This window comes from Octopus bimaculoides, chromosome 27 (genome assembly GCF_046866305.1).
Source record: "Octopus bimaculoides isolate indiv1 chromosome 27, ASM4686630v1, whole genome shotgun sequence".
Taxonomy (NCBI): domain Eukaryota; kingdom Metazoa; phylum Mollusca; class Cephalopoda; order Octopoda; family Octopodidae; genus Octopus; species Octopus bimaculoides.
The window spans coordinates 5,455,671-5,473,538 of record NC_142954.1 but is presented as its reverse complement, the minus strand read 5'-3'; the positions used below and the strand labels follow the sequence as shown (position 1 = coordinate 5,473,538).

The window sequence follows — 17,868 nt, the reverse complement described above, 5'->3', positions numbered from 1 at the left end:
CAGGACGATCGGTACCAACCAGATGATGGATATTTCTGGCAGCACATTCAACACCCTAATCTTAGCAAGGCGTTGGCCATGATAACTGGGGGATTAAGGAGTTTTAATTCCTGAAAGTGGTCGCTGAATGCCACATGGCTTCTTTCGTCCCAAATCTCACCTCAGTAGTTCCAAACTTCTTTCCTCGGGTGATATGGGTCTTCTGTTCCCACACGCGCCCAAGACAATTTTGTTTTTTGTCTCTCAGGAACATTTTCTACCTGGTGTGATTTAACTTCGTTGCAGCGGTATGGGACCCTGCATCTCAAAATATTCCGATGGAGGCTTTAGGGCTACCCTTCTCCCATTCCTTTTAACGATTTTCCTTGCTATTTTAAAATCCCCATCTATGCTAATTCTTTTAATCATGAGTACCACAAACGAGTATACAAATGCTTTTGTAATTCCAAAAACGAATCTATCTGTCCTTTTGGAAATCAGTGCTTAAGGAAGAATATAGTGTATCAATGTAAGATAATAACAGGGGGGGGGGTCACAAGTATTATTACATCGGTGTACCTGCTACAATTTGGAAATCTAGATTACATAATCGAGCACATTTAATAGATAAATTAATTGTCGTGACATAGAATTTCAATGTTTCTAATTGTCCTAACCTAGAATTCCTATGTTATTTCACTGTTTCGTTATCTACTGACGCCATTAAAAGTTAAATACTAAACTGTTTTTCCTAAGAATATATTTCTTCTCAACGTTCTTTTTGTGTGCGTTCTTCTATTAGAAACATTATTTTGGATTGCCTTGATAACCTTGTGTTAACATGCATTTCCAGCTATATGAATTTGACTGATATTTTCTGTATCTAAATACGTTGAATGCAATGTCGCTACCGGTTCAAATATGCTTGTGGCACGTTTGGACTAATAAACTAGCCAATCACTGTTTTGCCATGGAGAAAATTTCGGAGCATTTTGCAGCGTTTCAAAGTAGCTATCTCCTCTTCGGTGAGTAGTCCAAAGTAGTGATAGTCGGAAGGGGAGAGAACTGGACTGTATGCAGAGTGTTCCAGCAACTGGAAACCCATCTTTTCTATGGTTTCAACAGTATGAGCGACAGTATGCAGAATGTGGAGGCGCAATGGCCCAGTGGTTAGGACAGCGGACTCGCGGTCATAGGATCGCGGTTTCGATTCCCAGACTGGGCGTTGTGAGCGTTTATTGAGCGAAAACACCTAAAAGCTCCACGAGTCTCCGGCAGGAGATGGTGGCGAACCCTGCTGTACTCTTTCACCACAACTTTCTCTCACTCTTACTTCCTGTTTCTGTTGTGCCTGTAATTCAAAGGGTCAGCCTTGTCACGCTGTGTCACGCTGAATATCCCCCGAGAACTACGTTAAGGGTACATGTGTCTGTGGAGTGCTCAGCCACTTGCACGTTAATTTCACGTTAATTTGATCGGATCAACTGGAACCCTCGACGTCGTAAGCGACGGAGTGCCAACACACACATAAGGAGTTAGAGAAAAAGGATGAGGAGAGAGAAGAGGTGACAGAAGAAGAAGAAGAAGAAGAAGAAGAGGAAGTGGCTGTGAAGGAGGGAGAGATGGGGAGGTATTTTGTGTAAGTTTTTGAACTCTTAAAAATCCTCTTTAAAACTCATGTGTTTGTATTTTCATTTCTTGATGTCCTAAATGTATGTGTGCGTGCGTATGTGTGTGTGTGTGCATGCGCGCGCGCGTTTTTGTGTGTGCGCGTGTCTGTCACCGCACTTCCCAGTGTCTGCCACCGAAGAGGATACAGCTACTCCGAAACGCTGCAAAATGCTCCGAAATTTCCTCCATGGCAAAACAGTGATTGGCTGGTTTATTAGTCCAAACGTGCCACAAGCATATTTGAACCGGTATATATTGTCTGCGTGTGCGTGCGTGTATTATTTCGTTATTGCCCACAAGGGGCTACACACAGAGGGGACAAACAAAGACAGACAAACGGATTAAGTCGATTACATCGACCCCAGTGCGTAACTGGTACTTATTTAATCGACCCCGAAAGGATGAAAGGCAAAGTCGACCTCGGCGGAATTTGAACTCAGAACGTAGCGGCAGACGAAATACCGCTAAGCATTTCGCCCGGCGTGCTGACGCGTATGTGTGTATGTGTGCATGTGTGTGCTCATGGGTGGGTGTGTAAGATGTGATAGTGCATACATTTGCATAATGTATGTTAATAGAAAACTAATTCATGTTGTTGTCAGCCTATATTTGGTTACGTTATATCTTTGAGAAAAGTCTTTATATAATGATATGAAACTCAGAAAAGATTGTCACACGATTTGTTTTTAGGTCGCGAGCTGTTGTCTGAGTTTTATCATTTAAAAAGAAACCAGAACGTTTCCAACAATGTCCATCAGATATCTTCTGTTTGTGGGCATTTGTCTTGGCATTGCCAGAGATGTTTACACGGAGGATTTGACCCTGAAATCTGGTGAGACCAGCAACGCTGCCGTCGAGGCAACCATAAGAAAAATCAGAACAAAATGTGTTCTGGCACAAGACTATTATTTCCTGAGACGGTTAGCAGAGGCCCAGATGAACTCTACCTCAGCGACAACGGGTGGAATATGGAGGGTAAGTACAAGATATGCTAATATACACACAGGCGAACACAATCATGCAGTTTATGCATAAATACATCATGCATACATACATATATCATATATACGTACAAACGTGTTTGTGTATTCTTTTATTCTTTTATTCTTTTACTTGTTTCAGTCATTTGACTGCGGCCATGCTGGAGCACCGCCTTTAGTCGAGAAAATCTACCCCAGGACTTATTCTTTGTAAGCCTAGTACTTATTCTATCAGCCTCCTTTTGCCGAACCGCTAAGTTACGTGGACATAAACACACCAGCATCGGTTGTCAAGCGATGTTGGGGGGACAAACACAGATACACAAACACACACACACATACATATATATATATACATATATACGACGGGCTTCTTTCAGTTTCCATCTACCAAATCCACTCACAAGGCTTTGGTCGGCCCGAGGCTATAGTAGAAGACACTTGCCCAAGGTGCCACGCAGTGGGACTGAACCCGGAACCATGTGGTTGGTAAGCAAGCTACTTACCACACAGCCACTCCTATATATATACGATTAAACCTTGTGAGAGGCATTATGCCGGTAATAAACACACACACTGGTTCAGTCCTTTATTAATTTATAGACAGTATTTAGTTTTTCGTCTTTCGTTTTTTTTTGTTAAACCATTTCATTGCACTCTTGCAATCTCTTCGGTAACTTGTCTCTCCACTTCCATTTATTTTATTTTATTTATACATCAAAATGTATAAATAAAAGACGAAAAACCAATATATATATATATATATGACATGTGTATAAGAAGGCATGACCACTAAGTGGACATCCAATATGCTAGAAAGAGGTCATCAACGACCTAACCACAAAGAACCTCTTTCTAGCAAATCGGATGTTCACTTAGTGGTCATCCCTTCTTATACACATGTAATACAATTTTTCTGAATTTTCAGATTTGTTTATATGCTAGGAACACTTGGTTTTAAATTGAATTAATATTCAATTTATCACCCTATATATATGAATAATAATTTATATATATATATATATATATATATATATATACGAGGCTCCGCCAGGGGATGGTGGAAAACCCTGCTGTACACTTTCACCACAACTTTCTCTCACTCTTTCTTCCTGTCTCTGATGTGCCTGTAATTCAAAGGGTCAGCCTTGTCACACTGTGGCACGCTGAATATCTCCGAGAACTACGTTAAGGGTACACGTGTCTGTGGAGTGCTCAGCCACTTGCACGTTAATTTCACAAGCAGGCTGTTCCGTTGATCGGATCAACTGGAACCCTCGACGTCGTAAGCGACGGAGTGCCTACAACATATATATATATATATATATATATATATATATATATATATATATATATATATATATATATATATATATATTAATAAATTATAGGGTGGCAAAGAAAATTTTAGAAATTTTATTTACCACCAGTGGTCTAGATTGGTAAAAGTTTTTATTTTTCATTTCCTTTCGAAATTATCCCTAACTTTTGTGGTATGTAGTATTTTTGCTGCTATTTCTAGCGAGTAGATGTCCTATTATAGGCGTCTCTGCATTTCTAATGAATATATATATATATATATATATATATATATATTTGTATATATATACATATATATATGTTGTATACACACACGCATATATATGTATGCTGTGATGGAACTTTGATATTCTATGTAAGATTTTATAAAAAAAAACTGGTAGTGAAATTGATAATCTTAACTAAGTCACTAAGTCTGATGTAATTGTGTTAATCACCTTATCTTACCCTATACTCTTAATTAACAAACAATTAAATTCCATCGTTTGGAATTTAAGCAACAACAATATCAAACATTTTTATCAAATCTATAACTCCACTCCATATCAAACGTGTTCGTGCATGTGTGCGTGTGTGAATCTGTGTGTGTGTGCGTGTGTGAATCTCTGTGTGTGTGTGTGTGTGCGTGTGTGAATCTGTGTGTTTGTGCGTGTGTGAATCTCTCTGTGTGTGTGTGTGTGTGTGTGTGAATCTGTGTGTGTGTGCGTGTGTGAATCTGTGTGTGTGTGCGTGTGTGTGTGTGTGTGTGTGTGAATCTGTGTGCGAGTGTGTGTGTGTGTGTGAATATGTGTGTGTGTGTGTGTGTGTGTGAATCTGTGTGTGTGTGTGTGTGTGAATCTGTGTGTGTGTGCGTGTGTGAATCTGTGTGTGTTTGTATGTGTGTGAATCTGTGTGTGTGTGCGTGTGTGAATCTGTGTGTGTGTGTGTGTGTGTGAATCTGTGTGTGTGTGTGTGTGTGTGAATCTGTGTGTGTGTGCGTGTGTGAATCTGTGTGTGTGTGTGTGTGTGTGTGTGAATCTGTGTGCGAGTGTGTGTGTGTGTGTGTGAATCTGTGTGTGTGTGTGAATCTGTGTGTGTGTGCGTGTGTGAATCTGTGTGTGTGTGTGTGTGTGAATCTGTGTGTGTGTGTGTGTGTGTGAATCTGTGTGTGCGTGCGTGTGTGAATCTCTCTCTCTCTCTCTCTGTGTGTGTGTGTGTGTGAATCTTTGTGCGAGTGTGTGTGTAAGTACATTTAGTAACAGGAAAGTATGGCACTAAAATGAATCATACGCTACGTGCCGTTTCTGAATCTCTCTATAGTCCTAATGAAATTCTTTACACACGTATCTATACACACACCCAGAGGGAGTGGTATGCGTTTATCGAGAGTGTTGTTGTTGTTGGCACTCCGTCGCTTACGACGTCGAGGTTTCCAGTTGATCCAATCAACGGAACAGCCTGCTCGTGAAATTAACGTGCAAGTGGCTGAGCACTCCACAGACACGTGTGCCCTTAACATAGTTCTCGGGGATATTCAGCGTGACACAGAGTGTGACAAGGCTGACCCTTTGAATTACAGGCACAACAGAAACAGGAAGTAAGAGTGAGAGAAAGTTGTGGTGGAAGAGTACAGCAGGGTTCACCACCATCCCCTGCCGGAGCCTCGTGGAGCTTTTAGGTGTTTTCGCTCAATAAACACTCACAACGCCCGTTCTGGGAATCGAAACCGCGATCCTTTGACCGCGAGTCCGCTGCCCTAACCACTGGGCCATTGCGCCTCCACAATGAAATTCTTTACACATGCATATATACACATGTATATATACACACACACCCAGTGGGAGTGATATGCGTTTATAGAAAGTGACAATGTGGTAAAAATGTATAAAGAGAGGGAAAGTTCACCTAAAGAAAAGCGAAAGATGAAAGCGAGAGAGAGAGAGAGAGAGAGAGAAAGAAAGAGAGATAGAGATAGAGAGAGAGAGAGAGGGGGGAGAAATAGTAAGCGCTTTTCTTTTACAGATTCTTTGATTTTAAAATTAAGTGAAAATTTTAAAATTTGGTATATTGATGTACTTTTTCACGTAGTCTATGCAACTTTATTCAAGGTCCTCACCCCTTGATGTGGTTTGAAACAAACTAAGGATATGTAGGTTTAGCTATCATTGTATTTGGTAAGAGACTATAGTTATCGAATGCAAAGATTGTGGACAGGACGTTTACAAACCTGATACGATAATAAAAAAAAAAGCCGTTATCGGCCTTCGAAATGTTCCTCCTTTCTAGTGCGAAAATATATGTATATGTGTGTGTATATCTGTATGTGTGTGTATATCTGTATGTGTGTTTTTGAGTCGCTTACATAGGCTAAGTTGGTCTCCTCACCTCTTGAGCACTTCCGTTGATGTCCGTGGTAAAAGGTGACCACTTTTTGGTCCCCTTCGTAGAAAACGTTGACCGAGTGTATCTACTTCTTGTTCTCCTTCACCGATATATTTCCTGTTCCATTCATACGCAGAAACTTTGGCAGTGCTATTACACTATAGAGTTGGATCTTCCTGTCAGCATTGGAATATGGCTCCGCTCTTCACCAATTCTGATTTTTTCATATCGCTTTTCCTATTTCTCTCACTACTGAACACAATGGCTAGGCAACACAAACCCAAAACATCTTTCACAACCGTCTCCCTCTAATGGTGATGAATTTTTTGGTTGTGGCATCAAACTTAATTCTCTTCGCCTTTTTTACATTTAACTCTGAATATAATGTTTCCTGTTTGTTCTTTAAGCTCGCTAATTATTTCTCGCAACTTAACTCCTGTTTCTTATTTCTTTATTGCCCACAAGGGGCTAAACATAGAGGGGACAAACAAGGATAGACAAAGGTATTAAGTCGAATACATCGACCCCAGTGTGTAACTGGTACTTAATTTATCGACCCCGAAAGGATGAAAGGCAAAGTCGACCTCGGCGGAATTTGAACTCAGAATGTAACAGCAGACGAAATACTGCTAAACATTTTGCCCGGCGTGCTAACGTTTCTGCCAGCTCGCCGCCTGTTTCTGTCGACCAGATTATAGTATCAGCACACATCTTCCCCCAAAGAGTTAACAGTAATTGCACAGGTACCGAAAAAAGGAAAAGCTGTCTTTCCTTTTTATGATAGGGGATAACTCAATAAGATTCGCTCGATATTTCTAGGCAGCTTAGTGACTAGATAATCTAAACCCTTCTCTCTTTGACTAATAAAATCTTTTGGCGTTTATTTCTCTAGGTAAACAGCACTCAATTGGCAACAGTCCAAAACGCTTGCAATGGTACACTGAAAGCAAATTGCAGTACAATCCAAACTGAGTTGAATGTTGATGTATCGACCCTAACAATGTCCGACCTACAGAAACCCCTATATTCTGGATTGGTAATGAGCTTGTTTATCTTAAACTTAAACTCACCAATCCCTCTCAACAAACAACTGCAAGCAGATTACTGGATCCAGCATATCAACCCAGCTGGCTTGGAGAATGACTTCGTAGATTCTGCGAATAAAGTAGAACAGAAGAATGGTAAGTAGAGACATTGTTTAGAGTTGCATGCGAGATATTCGTCATGTGAGAAGCCAGAGAGAAGGACCAGGCATTGAGGTGCGATTCGATCAGGGTGTGTGATACTTTGGTTGAGTGAATATCTTTGATAATAGCTTTGAGTCGATTCTGGAAGTGAAATTAGCCAATCGGAAACTGTGTTAAGCCCCCACCGTCTGTATATATATATATATATATACGCATTCGCACTCCCTTATATACATACATACATACATACATACATACATACGTACATACATACATACATACATACATACGCACATGTATACATACACACATTCACATCTACATGTGCGTGTATGTGAGCTACAGAAATATGTCTGTGTGTGTTTGTTCACATCGTAAAATTGTTGGCTACGCTGGAGGGAGTTGAACTCAAATATCACCGTGTTTTGTCTGTTTACAAAATGTGCGTATATATATAAATGTGTTTAAATAGTTTTAAGACTGGCATCAATTGCATGCACCACTGTGAGTGGAATCCCAAAGATGTCTCCAACTTTCTTTTATAGCGTGTTATGATAAACATTCATCGCATATACCAACTTAACAATAATATAATATCAACTGACTTATAAACCCATATTTGTTTTAAATATCTTTTCAGAGTGCATCAGTCCCCAGATCGACCTTGTTTTTGTTATTGACTCATCGTCATCCATTAAGTTACCAATCTTCGAGGAAGTAAAATCATTCTTGAACGATGTTGTGAGTAAACTAGACATTAGGCCAGAGAAGACACAAGTTTCCGTTATTAGAGTTGCAAGTACAGTTTCCACAGTGTTTGGATTAGGAACTAACAGTACAAAAACTGCTGTAAGAAATGCTATTAGCAATATAACTTACACTGGTTGGAGTAGTGCTACGAACTATGCTCTTGATGAAGCACGGACCAATGTCTTTACAAATGCGAGAAAATCTGTTGCTGCAAAAGTTTTAGTTTTGGTGACAGATGGAAGATCAGATAACAATGTCAAAACAGTAGAGGCAGCTAGGAAGCTGAAAGATGATGGCGTCATTATATTTACAATTGGAGTTGATAATCTAACAGAAGATGAATTACGTGCAGTAGCAAGTGAACCCAGTTGTACACATTTCATCCACTTGAAAGATTATAATGAGACTGATTTTATTGTGAGGGATATCCAATCTGAATCTTGTAGAGGTAAATCTTATATCTAATAATTGTCTCTATTGATTCGCTGTTGTTGCAAATCAACAGATGTTCCTGGTCTGAAAGTTTAATAAGATGTAACCATGAACATAAGCACACATTTTCAGCAAACATAAATTCATTTCTTCTCGATTGCATACACAGACATAACTACTAACTATAAGTACCATACGTTAATTTTTCGGAACACACCGAATAGTTAGATGTGTAAATTGTATGTATATGTAAGTATATATCTAGGATATTGTGCATGTCATTGTACGTAAGTATAGTTATATAACTGTCGCTATGTATGGCTAGCTGTATGTACAATACGTTCATACAGATATACATACATATATATTGATAGATCGAAACTTTTATCAATTCGTTTTGCAAGATTCTTGATGTGAAACCGTGTGTTGAAACAGATGTTGTATTTCGGGATATTTTTTTCTTCACTCGTTTATTACCATTACTTTATTATTTTAACGCCTGTCCATTGTCCGGAAATCTTTCGTCACACATCTGTGACCTCTTCAGCGACACTTCGTTTCCATGTGTGTTCTTGCTCAACTTACTCCATTCTGTTCTTCTAAGATGTGTCTCCTTATGTGCGCATGCGTTTGTGCCCTTCTCTCTCTCTCTCTGTTATGTGTGTGTTTATGTTTGTGTGAGTGTCTTAGTTTTTGGCAGCAGTATGGCTTTCTTCTCAGCCCCAATCTCTCACCCCATTGTGCTGCTGCTGTCCTAAGACCCGAGAAAAAAAAGACAATAAATAAAATGACCATCCCGAAATACAACATCTGTTTCAACACACGGTTCCACATCAGGAATCTTGCAAAACGAATTGATAAAAGTTTCTATCTATCTATCTATCTATCTATCTATCTATCTATCTATCTATCTATCTATCTATCTATCTATCTATGACTGTATACTATGTATATTTATCATATTATATCATATATCATATTATATTATGTTTGACTGCCGTGTTGTGCCTTCCTAAACGGTACCTTCTGTTTCTAGCTGCGATCCGTATTGAAAAAAACACTCAGTTACTCAATATCGCCATTCCCCAAACTAACGAGACAGAACAAATTTTCCTGGAGGTCAACTACACTGCAAAGTCCACCTTGGCTACACAAGTTCTGGTAAGACGAATAAGAACAATATCAACTGAATTGTGTTTTTCTATTTTTATGGATGACTGAGAAAGAAGGGACAATGCCCATAAACCTCTCAGTCCTTCCAGGAGTGGATGGTCACATTCTTATTATTGATGTTTTAATTGGAACGTTTATAGATCTAACATAAATGTAGGCAAAGGAGGGAATTCTGGTGATTGCGTTGGCATTGCTGGGGAGAAGGATTGGGCATCGTGTTTAGTACAGGAAGAGCGAGGTTAAGAAATAAGATGTGTGATGAGGAGGGGAGAGGAGGATGTGTTGCGTTTGCTTTAGAGGAGCTAGTGTGCAGTTAGCTAGTTCTCAAAAGACGATGTTGTTGTAGCGGTAGAAAAAACTATAGGAGGAGACTGTGGGTTTTTGGGACAAAGGTTGGACTCCTTTTCTAAATGATTCAGTCAATTGAAGTTAGGGTATCCTATATGATATGCTGCTTTTGTTTTCCGCTAGGTGACTGTCCAGTTTGGTATGGTCACTCTGTTATATCTGTTGTTGCTTTTTTGCAGGTGACTGTCCAGTGTGGTGTGGTCACTGTGTACGCTTCATTTAGCAACAGTTATCCCAATAAAGATGATTACGACAAGACTTCGACAACTGACGATAAGCCAGGAAAACTATTTCTTGAACGAAAATTACACGCCGATAAGCTTTTCCTTACTGTCCTTTCACAGAAACGATTTGATCTCAAATCCTCAGCCTGTGACAATCCTTTTTATGACATCAGCATCAACCCAACAGGCAAGCTACTTCGTTTTCTTTCAGATATTGTTCGATATCTTTTATACATTTAATGTAAGATTAATTTTGGTTTCAGAATCGACGAAAACATAAGAAGGTGTGTCGCATTCTTCTTTCTGATCCGGTCAACTATCACCCTATCACACTCATTTCTAATATCTTTAAGGTAATGGACGCAACCATTAACGAGGACCGGAAACCCCTTTGAATCTCTTCCCCTCTCTCCTTAATGGTTACCATCACGCATCAGTAAATTCGATCCACTGGTGACCCCCATTCCCTTGTCACTTACCAGTGTGCTCTTACCTTGGAGAAATTCGGTGAAAGCAAAGTTCAACCCCCACCCACTGCCAACACGATTCTTACAACGTCCTCAACACCACTATATCCCCCAACACTAGCAGTACCATTACTACAACCACCACTCCCATCACCACGACTAACACCAACACTACTAACATACCACAACGGCAAACACTACTACTACCGCTACCACTCAACAGAACACACACACACACACACAATATATATCTAGCTATAACTATGTTTAGATGTGCTCACTACCAATGGAAGGTCTGTCTATTCCTGTTCTAACACCTGTCTTTCTCTTTCACAGCACCCAGGACTGAAGCGGCTTGCGTTGTAAAAGAGGTCAACAGCTCATGTACTGCAAAGCAACTCGACTCTGCATGTTACGACAGTAAGTACTTACAAGATTTTAGCCCACAAACATCACTTTCACCTTCGGGATTGTTATTGGTACTCGTAATCCAGAGGGTCACAAGTTCACAACCTATGTCTACAGACCTTTGGCTCTACATAGAGATAGTATTGGGGGCAGGACCATGAGCCAAGATCAAAATTTGTTGATTCTTGGTAGAGAAGTTTTTATGAGGAACTGACATAATGCTTGAATGTTAGACCTTTTCAAATGCTCTCTCAGTCAGCCTCCTGCATTTCACAGGTCTTTAATGTAAACTTTGCAGTCCTTAAATCGCAGTCTTGGCTTTTGCTAGGGTCACTTTCCCCTAACACACACACACACACACACACACACACGCATGCACTCACGCACGCACGCACACACACACACACACACACACACACACACACACACACACACACACACACACACACACACACACACACACACACACACACACACATCTCGTTTTGTGCCGTCATTATAACCTATGAATTCTGTTTGCAGCGACACCTGTTGTTGGTGAAGTCAGTCAATTGATTAATAACAGTATTATCCAGAATGGCGAAAAACAAGAACAAGTTTTGGACATTAGCAACAGTACACATTCCTCAGGAAGTAAGATTCGGGTAAGACGATCCTTGCTCAACATCAGCTACATTTCTTTTTTATTTTACGGTAGGAGTAAGGGTCAATGCCCACAAACTCTGACACCCCACCGAAACTGGTCAGATTCATATGAATCATATTCTGTTTATGCCTGTTTTAGATATAGGATCCGATTATAGGGGTTAACTGAGTGTGAGGCCCGGAATGATTGATGAAAAGAGCAGAGATTGGTGGATCTGTAAACTTGGGTAGAAACGAGATACAGATAATAGAAACCATATTGGTAACCCTTGAAGAGGGAGTGAGTTTTAAGATGCTGGAAAAGATGAATTTCTAATGCTTTAAACATAGGATCCAAGTGTAGGTGTTAACTGGGGGAATGAGAGTGTGAGGCCCAGAATGGCTGATGAGAAGAGGAGACATTGGTGGGTCTGTAAACTTGGGTAGAAACGAGATACAGATAATAGAAACCATATTGGTAACCCTTGAAGAGGGAGTGAGTTTTAAGATGCTGGAAAAGATGAATTTCTAATGATTGACTCAGCATCATGTTTGAATTGTTGAGATTGTGCGAAATAGATCCATAAAGAAATGGCATTCACAGAAATGGAGAATGATTTCTTTTGGGAGAGAAAAATCGGGGAATTCATTAAAGTCAGTGGATAATATTGGGGTATAAAGTTTGAGGGTAACAGAAGGGATATTGTCAGGGCCAGAGAATATATTGGTGGGAAGATATATATTTGTCCAGTGTCCGAGGTGACCACGTATCTTACATCTTTGCTGTTCTGACCAGGTGAGTGCCATGTGTGCCAATGTCACCGTGTATGGTCCTTTTAACAGTTATCCCCTTCAATTTGACCACGACTTCAAAACACAAGCAACGGATGGCAATCCTGGTAAAATAATTGAAATAAAAAATCCCAAAGCTGATCGCCTTATCCTGACCATCGTTTCTGAGAGTCGACATCACCTCAGCCCTCCAGCTTGTGACCATCCCTCCTACAGAGTCAGCATCGAGCCAATAGGTAAGCAAATGCTTTTATTTTCAAATGTTATTTTGTATTTTTTACATATATATGTATCTACACACACACACACAAACACACACGCGCGCGCACACTCATGCACGCATATATATATATATATAAATTCAAGGTGGTGCCCCAGCATGGGCACTGTCCAATGACTGAAGCAAGTAAAAGGTAAGAATATATAACAGCTAGGTCTCACCGAGATTCGAACTCAGCTTGCTGGATTCAAAGTCCAGAGTGCTAACCATTACACTATGAGACCGTGAACGTGGTAAATTAATATATATATGTATTTGAAAAAACTGAGTAGAGATGGCTTTTGCGGGGAATAATTTTTATTTTAAGGATAATGCTTCTAGTGGTGGAGGCGCAATGGCCCAGTGGTTAGGGCAGCGGACTCGCGGTCGTAGGATCGCGGTTTCGATTCCCAGACCGGGCGTTGTGAGTGCTTATTGAGCGAAAACGCCTAAAGCTCCACGAGGCTCCGGCAGGGGATGGTGGCGAACCCTTCTGTGCTCTTGCACCACAATTTTCTCTCACTCTTACTCCCTGTTTCTGTTGTGCCTGTAATTCAAAGGGCCAGCCTTGTCACACTGTGTCACGCTGAATATCCCCGAGAACTACGTTAAGGGTACACGTGTCTGTGGAGTGCTCAGCCACTTGCACGTTAATTTCACGAGCAGGCTGTTCCGTTGAACGGATCAACTGGAACCCTCGACGTCGTAACCGACGGAGCATCAACAACAATGCTTCTAGTTACTCTAATGAGTTTTGTGTCTTCCGATAACTGTTTTCAAGCTGAAATTCTGTGGTTCAGAAGGTTGATTATATAGCGACAGATCTCCACTTTTTTTTTTTTTTTTGGTTTTTTTCTTCTTATTTTGCTTCAGGAAATAAAAGGAGCAGAATGAAAGCAAACTAGAAACAGTATTTCATCCATTAACTTGACAAAGAGACAAATAGAGAGGGAGCCAGAGTTTTGTAAGTAAAAAGAGAGAGACCAAGTTTGACTTTTAATGAAAGAAGAATAGAAAGAGGGAGATACTAGATTGTTTGACTACTCCTTTTATATCATAGAGCAAAATAAGAAACAAAATAACCCTAAAAACAAACAAACAAAAGACCCAAACAAAATGAGGGGATCTGTTGCTTTCGAAACGGCCATCGAATGACTCGAAACTCAGAGTAACTGGAAGCATTATTATTAATATATATATATATATATATATATATATATATATATATATACGTTTATATTTATATAAGGGGCATTACTACAGAATAATAATGCCACACACTGGACTTCTCAAAATAAACACATTTTTAGTACCGAATGCGAGGAAACACAACCAACAGAATAAAACCACCTTTCTTTTAAATAACTCAACTATGTATCGACCGATTTCACGATTACTAGAATGAATCTAGACTCCGCACGTCAGCATAGTATTGTTCATGAAAAACATATACAAATAAACAGAATTCTCACCTTACCAAAAACAAAAACTCTCCGTATCCGACCAAGAGTTTTATCCCTTTTTGAATTTATTAATCATATATATATATATATATATATATATATATATATATATATACCCATCCATCCATCCATCCATCCATCCATCCATCCATCCATCTATCTGTCTGTCGGTCTGTCTGTCGGTCTGTCTGTCTGTCTGTCCTTCTGTCAATTTTCTCTGTTTCATTTCACAGACTCCACACGTGAAGTGGTTTGTCATCGAAAGCAAGATGAAAGATCGTGTACCCCTGCTGAATCCGAGTCTAAATGTTTTCAAAGTAAGTGCATACAAGTATTTAACCTTCAGGACTCTTTCCTGCCTGGTTCCTCTTTGGTTTGTATTCTTGAGACACACAATCCATAATGTTAGACTTCTTCAGTTACTCACTTTAAACCTACTACATGGTTTAGTGTGTCTTTACTGGAATCCTTTCTATTACAAACATTCAAAAGAAGTCTCTAGTCTGCTGAGTAATTTGATGTCTCTATACATTGATTTTTGTCGATTCTTCCATTGCATAGTTCCAGTGTTTGTTAGATGACACAGGAAATAAAAGTGGGTCTTTCGTGGAGACCCACCAACCACCAGGTAGCGACAGAGATATGATTTTGTGCTGTTATTTGTCTATAATTCCACTCTCAATGACCATCTCACCACAAGTAAATAATATTTACTTGTTTAAGGACTGTACTGGATAAATTGCGAAAATAACTCTAACATTTTAAATACTAAGAAATAAGCATATTCAATTTTATTTTTACCAAATAATTTAGGAAATGAATGGGTTATTTCCTTTGGCTATATATAAGGATCCCTTGCAGGGGCGAATGGGTTATTTCCCTTGGTTTTTAAAATAAAATATATTAGATATATATAAGGATCCCTTCCAGGGGCTCTTTTATTTATTTTTTCAACAATCTGAGTATGCCATGAGGTTTCCAGACATGAGTTCTACTCATGTGTCAAGTTTCATCAAAATCGATATAACGATGTAGGAGGAGTTAGCTAACAACACCACAAACACACCCACAGACAGAATCTCCCACATATGTAGTAAATAGCAAACGTATTTTCCCTTTTCTATATATTTTTCAGCGCCTACCAACTTAACGCCGAGGACAACAACTGACGGCGCAGTCACAAATCAACTTTCCATAACCGCATGGATTTCTGCAGGACTCTTACTTGCTTGGCGATTGGCATGATCACGGATCGTGTGCAGGTATAACTGCTACCAGATCCAATGTTATACAGTGCATGGTGGGATTATTGCTATTCAAAACTATGTGTATGAGTGAGCGTGTGTATGTGTGTACGAGCGCTCATGTGTAAGTGTGCGTATGCAAGAGGGTGTGTGTGTGTGTGTGTGTGTGTTTATCTTTGAGTTTTAATGGCTAATATACGTTCCCCCCGCTGAAATTGTTTATATATTTTTAATAATCTTCTAATGCACTAATCCCTCTTTCTCACTAATCCGATATATTTTTAATAAATGCTTGTTTGAAATAAATTTATATAATTCTATCCAAATTGTTATAAATAATTTTATCTGAATTGTAACAAATAAAAAAATATAAAGAACTTTGTTGTTGTTGTTGTTGTTGTTGCTGTCGCTTTTTAGCTCAACGTCAGGGTTGAGTGAAAATAGCGTTCCAACTGTGGCCATCTCTTGTTTTATTTCGTATATGAATATCTTTGGTACATCTTGACATATCGTCACCACCACCATCATCAACATCATGTCTGTCTATCTGTCTGTATAAAGATATATTAGCTATTAGCGACGAAAGCGACGTCTGTAATGAATAATCTTCTAATGCAGGGGTTTTCAAACATTTTGACTTGCGGACCCCTTTATATTTCAGGCTTTACCTTAGGGACCCCCTTATAAACGCTTATGAAATTTACGCATAAATATTTGCTTAAAATAACATATATTTTTACATTTATTTATTTAACAGTATTTAACAAAATAGGTTTATTGTCAATTAAAAGATTTCGATTAAAAAACATATATAAAATCAAATTCCCATAAAATGTATTTGCTGTCCACGGACCCCGTGTCTTGTCCTTGCGGACTCCCTGTGGTCCGCGGACCACAGTTTGAAAACCCCTGCATTAAGGCATCCAGCTTTACTTGGTTGTGTTGTTTTGAACGACTGAAGGTGCGGCAATCCTCCAGAGGTATCACCTCGTATAGACGTTAGGGGGCCCATAAAATGGACAGACGAAAATTTAGTCAGCGCCGGTAAATGGGATTGCTGTATCAAGTGATTCCAGCATAAATTCTGCATTCTCATTGCATAATTCTCAAGCACCGAATGCCAAACCCAAATTCCCTCAAACCGACATACTTTAACACTGACTAAACAATCACCGAGATCTGAGAAACCTTGTGAGATCTGTATTAATTAGCTATCAAAGAAAAAAAGCAACGTTTGTATCGAATATTAATTAGGACATCCAACTTAACTTGTATGTGTTGTTTTGAACGTTATGGGTAGGTGGAGCGTGGGTGTTTTGGTTTAGTAGGTTAGTAGGTGGGTTGGGTTTTTTTCTGCAAATCTAGAGGCTAATACTAATTGTGGGAACAGCTTCCTCATACTTCGACAGTGACCGTATTTTTCCTTAACAAATGCGTCAGCTATGGCAGACTGGGTCCTGTGCCACCTCTTTGTCGCTGGTCAATTTCTGGGATGAACTCAAGTGAAAAGTGTATATAATGCTTTTCGTAGACACGTGTTCATTCGTCTGATTTCACGAGCAGGCTGTTCCGTTGATTGGATCAACTGGAATCCTCGACGTCGTAAGCGACGGAGTGCCAACAACAATCTGCGGATCTATTTTAAAACGGGGGCCACATTTTTCATTAATGTTTTACGTAGTGTTTTTGGTACGGAAAGACTTTCAAACTTCGTATACTTATCTATTTTGTGTTATAGAACAGAAAAATATTTTTGTATTCGAATTTATTTCATGTAAAAAATTGTCTTATTTCGATAATTTCAACCAATCACTGACAAGTATTCAGTTGTTTACATTTACTCCTTTGGCTGATTAAGCGATGTAAAGCGTATTTAATCTCCATACCTTCGTTTTATTTGCTTTTACCCTAACCCTAACCCTAACCCTAGGGTTAGGGTTAGGGTTAGGGTTAGGGTTAGGGTTAGGGTTAGGGTTAGGGTTAATTGTTTCAGAATCGTTTGTTTATGTAGTCGGCACTTAATGTATATCGGCTGAATGGACGTCAGTGATTGGTTGAAATTACAGAAATACGACAACTTTAACATGGAATAACTTATGGATTTCTTTTTTCTTAAAGAAGACTAAGAGAAAAAGATGTTTTATATGACACATTCTACCAGTGTTCCAAGTTTCAAAGTGTTTCGT

General features: G+C 39.3%; 1 protein-coding gene and 1 non-coding gene across 2 annotated transcripts; one reads left to right on the top strand and one right to left on the bottom strand.

Annotated features, from left to right (window-relative positions):
- Nucleotides 1-2,320: 2,320 nt before the first annotated feature.
- Nucleotides 2,321-16,002, top strand: LOC106870158 (uncharacterized). Its single transcript, XM_089343570.1, has 10 exons — nucleotides 2,321-2,625; nucleotides 7,204-7,492; nucleotides 8,139-8,696; nucleotides 9,717-9,841; nucleotides 10,381-10,612; nucleotides 11,229-11,312; nucleotides 11,823-11,944; nucleotides 12,721-12,952; nucleotides 14,672-14,755; nucleotides 15,574-16,002. The coding sequence occupies exons 1-10, from the start codon at nucleotides 2,398-2,400 to the stop codon at nucleotides 15,681-15,683; spliced, it is 2,064 nt and encodes a 687-aa protein (XP_089199696.1). The 5' UTR covers nucleotides 2,321-2,397; the 3' UTR covers nucleotides 15,684-16,002.
- Trnaq-uug (transfer RNA glutamine (anticodon UUG)) lies at nucleotides 13,149-13,220 on the bottom strand. The gene has a single exon. It is a non-coding gene; the product is annotated as a tRNA-Gln (tRNA).
- Nucleotides 16,003-17,868: the final 1,866 nt, after the last annotated feature.

Excerpts from the sequence above, each read along its gene's own strand:
- LOC106870158 (XM_089343570.1), top strand. The coding sequence starts at position 2,398 with ATGTCCATCAGATATCTTCTGTTTGTGGGCATTTGTCTTGGCATTGCC. Across the intron at positions 8,697-9,716 it reads CCAATCTGAATCTTGTAGAG|CTGCGATCCGTATTGAAAAA; the intron begins GTAAATCTTATA and ends TTCTGTTTCTAG. Across the intron at positions 14,756-15,573 it reads CGAGTCTAAATGTTTTCAAA|CGCCTACCAACTTAACGCCG; the intron begins GTAAGTGCATAC and ends TATATTTTTCAG.